This window comes from Rhamphochromis sp. 'chilingali', assembly GCF_963969265.1.
Source record: "Rhamphochromis sp. 'chilingali' genome assembly, chromosome: 1".
In the NCBI taxonomy this organism is placed as follows: domain Eukaryota; kingdom Metazoa; phylum Chordata; class Actinopteri; order Cichliformes; family Cichlidae; genus Rhamphochromis; species Rhamphochromis sp. 'chilingali'.
Window position 1 is genome coordinate 25919565 of NC_137929.1, and position 12891 is coordinate 25932455.

At 42.0% G+C, this 12891-nt stretch overlaps 1 protein-coding gene across 2 annotated transcripts in view; it reads left to right on the forward strand.

Annotated features, from left to right (window-relative positions):
* ppp2r5b (protein phosphatase 2, regulatory subunit B', beta) overlaps positions 1-12891 on the forward strand; it is a 49843-nt gene that overhangs the window by 17477 nt on the left and 19475 nt on the right. For both annotated transcript variants that reach the window (XM_080903550.1, XM_080903551.1), the window contains exon 2: positions 9912-10108. In XM_080903550.1, coding sequence (XP_080759676.1) covers positions 9912-10108 — 197 coding nt within the window. The remainder of the gene's footprint in view (positions 1-9911; positions 10109-12891) is intronic.

Below are 12891 nucleotides of genomic sequence, written 5' to 3' on the forward strand. Positions count from 1 at the left end.
AGTAGTTTTTGCTCTCTCTGACTGTCTAAGATCAATTAAGAGGGAGCGGGGGGGGGGGGGAGAAAGTGAGGGGGATGATGAAAGAAATGGAGTGGATGAGGAGAGAGGAAATGACTGAGCATTAAGCTGGCAGGTGGAGGAGGAGAGACGGTAGAGATAAAAAATAAAATAAAATAAAAAAAGGATATTGCAGGGGAGAGGATGTAATGAAACGGCCAGCAATGCAATAAGCACGCGCGCTGCAGTGTCACTGAAAAAACAGTGGATCCTTAAAGGAATACAGCGATGCTCGGGTAAATAAGCTCTCTGATTGAATCACTGCAAGTTTCAACCTTTGTGGGTGTTTCGCTATTAAATATGCACACGTGCAAAGCAAGGCCAACAAAGAGTCATCAAATCCTGGCCGAGCCGTGAACGGTCGTTTTGAGGAAAATGCTCTTAGAAGGGTGAGATATTAAAAGCAGGAAAATAAATACGCTGCAAGGAGCTTGCTCCCAGTTTGCAATGAATCACAAGCAGCTTTAAAAAAAAAAAATCATGCTCGGCCTAAATCAAGGACAAGAAATGTGAGATTTTTTTCATTTATCACATTTCCTTGTTTGTGAAAAGCAGCAGCAACAGCAGCGCAGAAAGCTGCTAATCAAATGTTGAGGATGTCTCCAGCTGGGATAACCTTCTCCCATATTTGTTTACTAACCGTCTCCAATTTGTGTTTACATCTCTCACAGCAAATATTCTGTTTCGGAAGGAGAATTTCAACATCTTTGAAAGTCGCTCTGCTGTCAACGCCAGTGTGGACTTTAAGAAAGGAGACGAGTGGCGATGCTTGGCAGCTCAAATAGCTTGTTTCTTATTGATCCTTATGAGAAATCCATTTCCTGATGGCGACTAATCTGATCGTAGGTAATGACCAAAGCAACAAAAAATAAATAAATCACAGACAACAGATGTGAACGCGCGGCCTGAACGCCCAGTCGGTCTCTGTTCATTATGCTTTGTGGTGGAAAAGTGTATTATTAGTAACATTGGATTATTTAAAGATGGGCTTAGCGCGCTACTTAATCTTTTGCCATGACAGAGGTTTCTTTCACAGCCTTTGTCACACAGAGAATGGCTGAGTACGGCATAAAGACTCGCTGCGTGTTTTGATATCCGCCGCTATTAAAATATAATGCCGATTTGGAGCGCAGGTCTTCAGATGTGGCTGTCGGCGTCATTGTTATTCAGTAACAAGCTTCACTTCAACCTCGTTTTTTTGTTTTACTTTAGCATGCACGATGAGAAATTACTGATACATAAGTATGATTTTGTCTTGTTTTTTGGCACTCAGAAGGTCCTAGCGATGATTTGACCTAAAAATAGGAAAAAAAGAGATAATAGTCACTTTCTTAAAAGCCACAAGACCAATCCTTTCTAAAGTTTATAGTAAATTTTATTTTGACCTTTCAAACATCCTGCACAACTTTTAAAAATTCAGACCACGATGATGACAAAATCAGCTTGCCTAAAGATCATGTCAGTCTTTGTAGGGTACAATCATGTTTGATTGTACCCTACAAAGTCCGTTTGGTTTCCTGGATACAAAACATCTCACTTTATCTTAAATTAGACCTTTAATATTCATGTCAAGCTCACTATTTTTGTTCTCAGACTCAACTAGAGTAGCTTTGCATGATTCACAGTTCAGAATAATCCACTTTTACCTGACCAGATGACCATATTAGGAATATCCTCTCTCAGTGATGTCATGTGGACCCAGGACTAGTAAAAAATGTCTAAAACTGAGAGTTTAGAGCACCTTGGAGCCTGAGCTTTTGCCTCAAGAAGATAGCTTGAATTCATTACAATACAGAACAATAACAATATAGAATACATATGACAGAAAATAAGCACTACATTAATTAAACTGCCCCCCCAAAATTACTCTTACCACTTACACTTGTGACAGTCTTGATTAGCTCAAGTGCAGTCTGGAAGTTTGAATAGCGATTTCATATATTAATTTATTTAATGCCATGATTTGTACAATTTCCCTGAAAAGCAGATCATAAACTAAATAAGATCATTTGCACAAATCTGATTAACTTTTTAAAGCTTTCATATCATTCTGATAATTACAAAAATTAAGAAACCCAATGGTACCCCAAACTTAATGTGGCCTTCAGGTTAGCTCAAGAACAGTGAATAGGGAGCTTGGTGGAATGGGTTTCCATGGACAAGCAAATGCAATCCAAAATGTCGGATGCAGTGGTGTAAAGCACGTCACCACTGGACTCAGCAGAGAAGTGTTCCCTGAAGTGGTGAATCACGCTTCTCCGTGTGACAATCGAGTCTGGGTTTGGCGGTTGCCAGGAGAAACAGTACTTGTCTAACTGCTTTGCACCAAGTTTGGAGGAGGAGGGATTATGGTGTTGGGTTCGACCCCTTTGTTCCAGTGAAAGGAACTGTTAATGCTTCAGCATACCAAGACATTTTGGACAGTTTCCTGCTCCCAACTTTGTGACTGCGCACCAGTACACAGTCATGACCTCGGCCTGATAGAAAAACCTTTGGGATGAATTAGAGCGGAGACTGTAAGAAGCTGAGGTAGTTCGGACACCTGATGGAGAAACTGGAGAACAGACGTCTGGAATACCACATTTATGCCACCAAATTTCATGAAAAGCGGTTCTGATATCTGAGCTGACTTGGAGGAATATAATAAGAGCAAAAACCCCCCAAAACACCACATATTCTTTAACCATTTCTGTTTGCCAGTATAGGCTCGATTGCCTCTAACAGTCTGTACATACAACACTATTTACATCTTATATGCTAATACCCAGCTGGTCTCATTACCAATTCTCAGTACCGTCACCAAATGACAACTTCCAAGTATTTCCTGCTCTAATTTAAAGCACCAGGATCACTGGTCCTGAGCTTCCCTGGGAGGTAAATTGTTGTTTACACTTCAGTCTTATTGAAAACGCATAAAACGGGGGACGTCTAATCGCACATCGCAACCCTCGCTTCTCATTAATCTTCCTAATCATGTTGTTTATATGAGCAAGATACATGTTGCACATGTTTCCCTGACAGTTTGCCACGATGTGCACAGATCGTGTATTTCAGGAGGATTAGATTATTTAGAGATGGACTTAAAGCACGTCACCTAAACCCCTTAAGGTGATATTTATACCGCCCGGACTTTTACACACTGCATGGTGTCTCAGCTCTGATAGCTGCTGTAGCTTCCTTCTACTATTTATAACTGTGCCATTCTCTGCTTTATCTCCCTCTACCTCTTTCTGCCCCCCCCCCCCCCCCCCCTCTTCCCTTCCCTCCCCATCCTATCTTCCTCTCTGCGTCACTTTATCTGTGCATTGAGCATGTGCGCTTAATGACAGGGCTGCAGAGGCGGCTTGCATGGTAGCTAAAACAGAAGCTGTCCTCCTCTCTTGCCGTCTCTCTGTGTCACACACTCAGCCCCAAACAGAATGACTCTTATTTAAAGAGCTGAGCTGTACTTGCTTATTTAAAAAAAAAAAACATCAGAGAGATGGGGAGGGAAGGGAAATGAATGAGTGAAGAGAGGGACCAGAGGAGAAAAATGAAGGGAGGAACCTATCGATGGATAGATGAGCGAGTTGAAGCAGAAGGATGAGGAGGAAGGGGATGATGTCATCTTTTAACCCTGTACCGCTCCCCTCTCCTCTCTCCTGTTTCCTCCCCAGATTCTTCTTCCTTCTTTTCCGTGTCGCTCTCCAGCAGGACTATATTTAGTCGCATGCAGCTGGGGGTATGTGAGTGTTTGTGTTTTGATGGTGTTGCGGCGCTACTCAGTCTTACATTTTAATGCTCCCGTTACCAAATCAGCCCTACCCTCCTCTCACATTTTTACTCTACGTCACATTCTGTCTGTTCCTTCTCCGTGGTCCATCGTCTTTTCTTAATCGGCCACCGAGCGTTTCTCCTCTCCTGGAAAGCAGATGCTGGAGATTTCTCTTATGGTCAACAAACCCTTTTTAAAAGAAAATGGCTCAGCTTCGCTAAAACATCATCCGTGCCTGTGGGCTTCATGACCAGATCTGTTCAGGTCATGCGTTCGTTCATGGTAAACATCTGATACACAATCACCATCCTGCTGCTGATGCACAACACATATTTACAACTGTTAACATGTGATTCCACAATGATGATAAAATTAGAGCCCAACAAATGCAGTGTTGACTCCGGATCGAGCACCTTTGAGGAGATTCCTTTTTTTTTCTGTTTAATTAAACTTCAATTCCAAATCACAACAAGAGTTGCCTTTATATATATATAAAGAAGCCAAAGGGGATAGACAATCCCCTTTGAGCACGAGCTTGGTGGCAGTGGGAAGGATAAACTCCCTTTTAACAGGAAGAAACCTCCGGCAGCACCGGGCTCAGGGTGGGGCAGCCATCTGCCACAACCAGTTGGGGGTGTGAGGGGAGAAAGGCAAAAACAAACTGTGAAAGCCTAAGATTAATAATAACTAATGAAACTATATTTTTATGACACGTTGCCTTCCCACATCGCACAGTGAGAGCTTTGTAATGATGCTGAATTGTGTCAGGAATTTAGCTTTTAACTCTACATGACAAGATGCATGACAACAGCACTTGACACAAGCCTATTTAGGTGGTTTTTTAGCAACAAGAAAAAATCATAACATCAGCTCCACTGTGTGAACCTGAATGTTTTAGACATGAAATGAAACTGTATCATATGAATTTATAAATAATTATAAATATAAAAACCGTATTTTGACCTGCAGAAAGAACAGTTTAGTTACTCGAACCCTTTAGGCTTTAATAAATAACACACACAGGTTTGAGTGGACGACAGTAACTTTTCTTTGATTTCCCAATGGAAAAACCTCACAAAGATGCTGCTCTGATTTGGATAAAAATGCATTTGAGGAGAAAAAGCGATCCGCTCGGCACATAAAGATCTCTGTATTTTGTAATTGTGTCTTTCTTTTGTATAAATGGTTGTATTTTGGTATAGTGGCCCAGATGTTTGAGGCAGCTATTTAAGACTTTCAGTTTATGTGCAAATGAACTTCTGTGTATCAGTAAAATGTAAAAGGATCCTAATTTTCATTCTCACATTATATGTGAGCTTTTATCCCATAAACTGCGCACTGCTTCTTTATTAATTTAATTTTCTTCCCTAAACCGAACATAAACTCTTGATCACTGTAGTTCAGCTATTGTTAAAACTTTCTAACTTAATTGCTTTTTCCATACCTTCAACTCCTTTTGCACCTTCAGAATTTTTAAAAATTCATATGAAAGTATTTTTATCGTGCATCAATAGTAGTGAAGATAAGGGGGACGCATTAAAGGGAAAACCTTGACCCTCTGAAAGTGATCGCAATTGGCTGGTGTGTTTTGGTCCCACTTTTCTCCTTAAGAGGAATGATTACTGCAAATGAATACACAGTTATTCTTTTCAACTTTGTTAAAAAACATGTTGACACAGAAAGAAAGACAGCAGAGACACTTAGGACAGGATTGAACCCGAGCTGCTGTTTTTGGCTATGTGCGTCTAGCCTCCGAGCGAAACAACCACCCGTACACAGCTACACAGAGTGAACATCTTCGTCCTATGATGTAACATTTCTATCTTAGTGGAAATGGTTTTTTTTCAGGGTGACAGTCCCTGTCTTTAGGGTAGATGTTAACAATATACATGCTCGGCATCAACATCTTCAACACACTTTTAATCTTTTTAAAATTACCATGCTACGGTGCGTCGAATCTGTCCTGACAGCATATTGCGGCCTGAACTCTAAAACTTTAATTCATGGATTAAATAATAAAAATCAATAAGATGTTATACAGTATTATATTAAGTTGTCATTTGGAAGCAGCTTACTTTCTAAAGTTAATGTGGGTTTGCTTGCAGTGGCCTGATTACATTAGCGTTTACATTTGCATTTATGACCCTGGGGACATGTTTTTGTGCACCTGACAAATGCAACACAAATATTCACTCTCCTTTTGCCTCTGTTTTGGCCTCCAACCTTTCCCGAGACAAACGTTTGGGTCTTTATTTGCAAAGTGGCCTACTTTGTTCACTCTTTGGTCATGGGCAGGCAGTGTTCAGCAGGATTTAGATCCGTTTCCCCTCAAAATACCAGCCTATCGCTGGAAATGAGGTTAAACCAAAGCAAAAAGCTTAAAGCTGAGAACGTTACATATAAAGGAAAACTAAAGAAGTTCAAAAGACCAAACTGATCAATTATTCTTCTCATGTCTGAAAAAAATTGTTCTCTTTGCAGCCGTACGAAGACCAGCAGCAAAAAAAAGTATTAGAAAAGCAGTTTTTGAGTACTGATAGCTTACCGGCTCTAATACATGAGTGTAGCTGGGAATATTTTTAAGGGAAAGGGTGTTTGTATTTTACGTGCTTTTATATTCGTGTGCTGCTGATGTAACGCTGGTGTGTGTGTCTGTGTGTGCCACGTCGATGATGGATGTCCTGAGCTAATACAGACGCACTAAATCGAAAAATAAAATGTAACCGCTTGCTTTTAATGGCAGCGGTGTTACAGTCAGAGCACGGCCAATTTGGATTGTCAGAAAACATGAAAATAGCTCAGTCACAAGTGACTCAGTGTGATTAAGATCCTTAGTTGATATTCTAATGGCTTCACTGACATGATATTAAAGCTGCTTTGAATAAGCGAGTCTGCAGTGACCTGCAAAAAACTGAAACGCGCTCATTATCGCCTCAGTTTGAGCCGTCTGCCGTCTCATTGTGTATTCAATTTGTATCCTTGTAAATAATTTTTCTAAATCTAACCACTGTCAACCTGTAAGCGGCATGTCGGGGTGACATCAGCCGCTCCGTCTGGGCCTGTCATCTCCCTACACTTCCCCTCTCTTCTCGGCTCTTTGGTTTGCTCTCTCCCACACTTGCTCTCACACGACCCACCGAGTCCCTTTATTCCCTTCATCCTTCCTCTCTTTTTCTCACCTCCCGTCCTCGTTGCCTGTCTGCACGAGCGCACAAACGCAGTTTTTCATTTCCTTTTCTTTTCACCTTGCCATGTTCGTTTTTTTCCCTTCCTCCTCTCAGTCCCGCACGGTACATCTTCATACAATTACTCTCCATTAAAAACGGATTAGATTTCACCTTCACAGTCGGCCTACAGAGGAAGAGCAGAAAGGGAGGAGAGGTTGAGAGAGGACGGAGAAAAAACAGGGGTGTGGACCTTTGAGGAGTCAGAAGAGAAGATTGGAAAGATGGGAAGGACAGGGGGTGGTAGATTAGGAAGGAGCGAGGAAAAGTGGAGCGGTGGGACACGTCTTCACGTCAACGACATGAAAATGTTTGTACTTTTAGACTCGCATTTGTTCTCCGAGTTGTCAGAAGAAGTAGTTCACCCATGGACTTTTCACACTCGCTTTTTTCCCCATTGCAAATAGTCAGAAGATTGTGCGAACTTGGCTTTCACACGTTTGTCCAGTCACAGAGAAATGGCTCCAATTCAAGAACAAATTGACCACTCAGTGCAGCTCAATGGATGCCAGCCCCAACCGCAACCATTAGTGTTTATGGAAGGCAAGAAGGTTGTAGAAACATCAGAATGAAGAGCTTGATGGAATGATTACTCATGGAGCAGAAACAAGACGTGACCTTGATCCTAACCCCAAAGTGCTAATTCGGATAACCTGGGTCACTGATCTCGTGACTGAGATATTACCGTATGGAAAACACAGAAGGGCACAAACGATGAAATAAAACGGACTCGACAGAGCATGTTCTCACACCTCAAGCGAAGGGTAGTCCTTGTCTATCCTTGTGAAGCTCTGTGCCAAAGGCAGCAGATGGCTGTGGTGTGCCCACAATAGGTGAGGGGTCTGGGGCTTGGAAGAGCTCTAGTCAGCACTCCCATATTCCTCCTGTGCTTCCCACCTGGGGGTTAAGAAGGGTTAAAATTAATCCACTCCCGCTGTGTGTGTGAGTGTGCGAACCTTCGAACACAGTTAGTCTAGACTGTTTCCCAGCCACTGGTAAGCTGTATTTTTTCCTCTGACAGAGGGAGATTAATGGGACATAGCAGACTGAAAGGATATGGAGTAACCAGTATACACCAGTTCAGTTAAATGCAATTAAATGCCATATGTTTTTAAGTATGGTATTTTACACCAGTTTACAGATGCATTAATTACTTTTCTCTTAGCATGCCGAAAATCATCCGATTCTGGTCTCTGGTTAGCTGACCAGTGTATCTGTACTTAGTTATTTTTAAAGTTTTAGGTCTGTGAAGGTTCTGTCATCCAGGTCATCGTAGTCTGAGGAGCTCTGGACTTCTTTAAGTTGCTTGAAGACGTTTCACCTCTCATCCGAGAAGCTTCTTCAGTTCTAAGGTCAAATGGCGGAGAGTCCCAGATTTAAGCCCTATGAGAGTGTCCCCCCCCCAAAAGAACCAAGGTGTGAGAACGGGGGTGGGTCACAATCAGCCAAGGTTTTGGGTGAACTCATTGTGAAACCTAGCCCCACCCTATCATGTGATTTCCTGCGGCCAGAAGGGCCGGGATGATCTGGGACTCTCCACCATTTGACCTTTGAGCTGAAGAAGCTTCTCAGATGAGAGGTGAACTTAAAGAAGTCCAGATGCTTTTTCTTCCAAGCTCCTTAGACTTTAAAATTTTAGCTGCTGGTTTAGTTGGATTTTTTAAAAATGTTGCTGCCCCTCCCTGGTGGAGGTTCTTCCTGTTGAATGGGAGTTTTTCCTTCCCACTGTTGCCAAATGCTTGCTCACAGACAGTCATCTGATTGTTGGGCTTTTCTCAGTTTCACTGTAAGGCTTCTACCTTACAATATAAATTGCTTTGAAAGAAATATTGTTGTGACAAAACTAAATTGACTGTAATCAAATGTAGTCAAAAAAGTGGATGCAAACTCTGGAGTAAAAAGTTTTCATATCTACGTCTTTAATTGAGGATGAAGTCATACATGTGCAGGAGGTCAGCACATTCAACAAAGAACACGGAGAAAAAACTACAAATATTGCAGTCGGGGGTTACATCATGAAACAAGAAATGACAGGAACTGAATACACCCAAAGTCCAAAACCATTACATGAACATCCTATGACACCTTCGCATTTTTACATTGTTGCTGTTAGCATGTTAGCACAGAGGAGTTGTTTTAGTATTTTGCACTAGTTTTTTTAACATAATTTTTCTCCGTATGGATTTGTTTATTATCTTTCAGTGCAAGCCTCTCGTACATCTCACTCAGATGTGGATTTTTTGCTGCTATTTTTAGCTATTGAGTCATCAATCATCTGGTTACTCATAAAAAGAAACCAAGCATTCCCATTGGGCAGCTGTCAAACCCTGCAGCTCTCTATTTTCTGTGTGGATTTAATGTTTTTATTTCTTTTGCATAAAGCTTTACAGGCTGCATTGAGTTTCTCACCTCTGCACCCCACCTCCCCACCTCCCCAGGCCTGTGGAATCAATTTAAAACTCATTGTATGAGTTAGGGCTTCAGTAATCCAAATGCATCAGGCACTTTCTCTTTTTCTGTGAAAAGTGGAGTTTTTGGAGGCATGAGATTTCAACGTGACGACCAGCAGCAGGTAGTTTCATCGTGACAAACTGGTCTAAGGAATGAATCTGACAGGTAATAGGAGTGAGATACAACACAGCCCTCTGGAGGAAGGTGTGTGTGTGGACAGTCGTGTATGTATGCGTGGGTGTGTACAGATGTGTTTGTAGAGTAATATTCTCTATCCCAATAGCTTTTAGAGAGGATCCGCGCCAAACAATACGTAAACCCCAGCTTCCTGCGTTACGCTCTACACACAGGGAAGCATTTTTTCGCTTAACCTCCGTGTCTGACGTTTTGCTTTCTCTCTTTCTTCCTACCTCTCAATTGTCCAGACGCCCCGGTGGCAGAGCTGCACGACCTGTTCTGTAAGAAGCTGCAGCAGTGCTGCGTGCTGTTTGATTTCCTGGACTGCGTGGCTGACCTGAAAGGGAAGGAGATCAAACGTGCGGCGCTCAACGAGCTGGTGGAGAGCGTGGCCACGAGCAGAGGAGTCCTCATAGAGCCTCTCTACCCGGAGGCTATAAAGATGGTACAGTAGGAGGGGAGGTTAGGGGTTAAAATGATGCACCAGTGCAAACAATTCCAGCCCAAAGATAAAGATCATAGATCATAGATAACTGAAAGGATGCACAAATGTTCCTCTAATTTTTATTCGTTTGGAAACATGATTACTCTTTTTCTTTGATCTTATAAAAATCCCTTAAAACATGGGTCATCATTTCGTACATAGTACTTAACTTAAAGCACTCCGAGTACAGTTAAATATTGAACAGCATTAATGTGGCACGCCCCTTTTGCTTACTGGTTAATTGTGCAGTGACGCAGACAGAAATCAGCACTGTGTATATGCAGCTCTGCACAATGAAGAGATGTAGGAACACAAAGACACCAGGGAATTTATTTATTTCCCATTTCCAGCATAACAACAGATGTGTACAGATATCAGCATAAAATATATATAACATCATTTACATACAGCAGTGAACGATTTATCTCTTGAAACATCATTAGTGGAGACAAGTGGTTGGATAGCAGCGTAACTAGTAAAACTGTTATTCTGCTGGTTCCCCTTGTTTATTCTAGCTTTTGTTTATGTGTGAAAATACTTAACAGTAAATGTGGGCTTGGAGGATACATTATCTAATGTAAAGGTTCTTTCTTTTGCCAAAAAAAGATGCTGGTAGCTTTCTTAGACTTGCAACACACTGGCAGAAATCCTGGTTCCAGTGGTCAATGTTCATGTTAAGCATGAGGATAGCATGTATACAAATCCCTATGAGCTTGAAGCTCAGGTTTTAGATGCTCTGGCGCTGTGGCTATGCCCACAAAAAGTAAAAGCTCCAAACATCCGTGAAAATCTTGTGCTTCTGAGGGGCAGTCAATCAGAAGAAAGCTGGGAGAAAGGACCTAAAACAGCCTGTTTCAGACGAAGTATGAACTGAGGGGCTGGACTGAGGCACGGGTGAAGATAAAGAAAAAAATGTGATTAATACAAAGTTACAGTAGTACAGTTTAAGAATAGAGAGGTGGAAAATTAGTGCGCTTTAAAAAGCACTAAAACAGTAATGGAAGGGTTAAAAAAGAGACCTCAGGTACAAGGCAATATTCTCCAATATTCACTATCCAAAAACCAAACCAGGAATATTTTGGGAATGGACAGTGACAAACAGTGGTGGGTGGACGAATGAATCGATAGCCTGATACTTGAAGGGAGAAGAGATCTAGAAGGCCGGAAAGACATTTTCACCTGTGAGTCAGTCCCTGTCAAACACCTGGATGCCCATCCCAAGCTGTGGGGAAAATAAAGAGAAGCTAGTCAGTGTGGTATCCAATGGAGGATCTCCGGTGGAGTTACCATGGGAGATAAACAAAGGTGATGAGCGAGGGATAGATAGATAGATAAATAAAAAGGGAGGATGGGAGAGAAAAGTAGAATGCTTACAAAGGTGCTAAAGAGCAATCGGCTGCACAGATGGTGAGAGAGAGAGTGTGAGAGATGGAAAAGAAAGGAAGAAAGAGTGGAGTGAAAGTGTGGACTCTGGAGATCCCAGAGGATAAAGAGAGGAGGAGAAAGGAGGGTCTGAAACAGGAAAAGAAAGCCAGCAGTAGATAGAGGTGCTATACCCAGAGGATGCGAAAATGCTGATAGGACAGAGGATGGGGGTGGAAGGAAAGTGAATGAACTTAAAAAAGCTTAGAAATCAAACTCTTAAAGCCAAGTGCAGCATTATGGAATGAAAGCAGCGTAGGAGAAACATGCCAAGAAAAAAAAGCGAGGCTAGGTTTGCTACGCTTTGCAAACCTAAGAATCTTAAGTCGAGCTAGACTCTCTTTGATGCTGTGTTATTACCCAGTTATTACCCAGGTTAAAGTCATGCTAACGTCCTCACAGTGATGTCAACACGTATGCATCATGGAAGTAATGCGATTGCCAAGAAAGAAAGTCGGTTCATTTATGCACTCGTAACTTTTTTGTTTCTCTTTTCCTATAAATAACTGCGTCATTGTGCTGTGGCATGGAGCAGATCAGCACTGATGAGGTGTTACTGCTGCTTTGATAGTGACCTTTAGCTCATCTGCATTTTTGGTTGTCTTGACAATACCCCATAGGTTCTCTGTGGGGTTAAGGAGTGGGCTCGCCAATCAAGCTCAGTAATAACAGACGCGGTAAACCATTAGTAGTAGTTAAGTACTGTGGTCAGCAGAAGGAAGCATGAAGTGCTCTGGAACCTCCTGGCAGATGCTGTGTTGACTTTGGACTTGTAAAAAACAAAAACGCCACCATCACCAATATCAGCAGATGACATGACAGCCCAAATCATCACAGACTGTGGAAACTTCACACTGGACTTCTAACACCTTGGATTCTGAGCCTCTCCACTCTTCCTCCAAACTCTAGGATGCTGATTTCCAACTAAAATACAGTGTGTAATGCAGCAGTCCAGTTCTTTTTCTCTTTAGTCCACACAAGACGCTTCTGATGATGTCTCTGGTTCTGCTTTCCTGAAGACATCTATGCGTGCTCACTCTTCATGTGTCAGCCCACCCCTCATGAATCTCTCAAGTTCTTCTGTCGAGTTTTCTTGACAATCCTCTCAAAGCTGAGGTCACCGTTGTTGCTTGCAGACCTTTTTCTATCACACTGTCTGTCTGAGCAACAGTCCTGTTACCGATCATCATCTATGGTTTTCCCTCTGTTGATGATCAACATCTGGACAGCTGTCGAACGAGCAGTGCACCGAATGATTGCGGCTGTGTGTGCTCACCCAAATAAAAAGTGTTTATGCTGTTTAAGTAGTAATTTAATCAAGC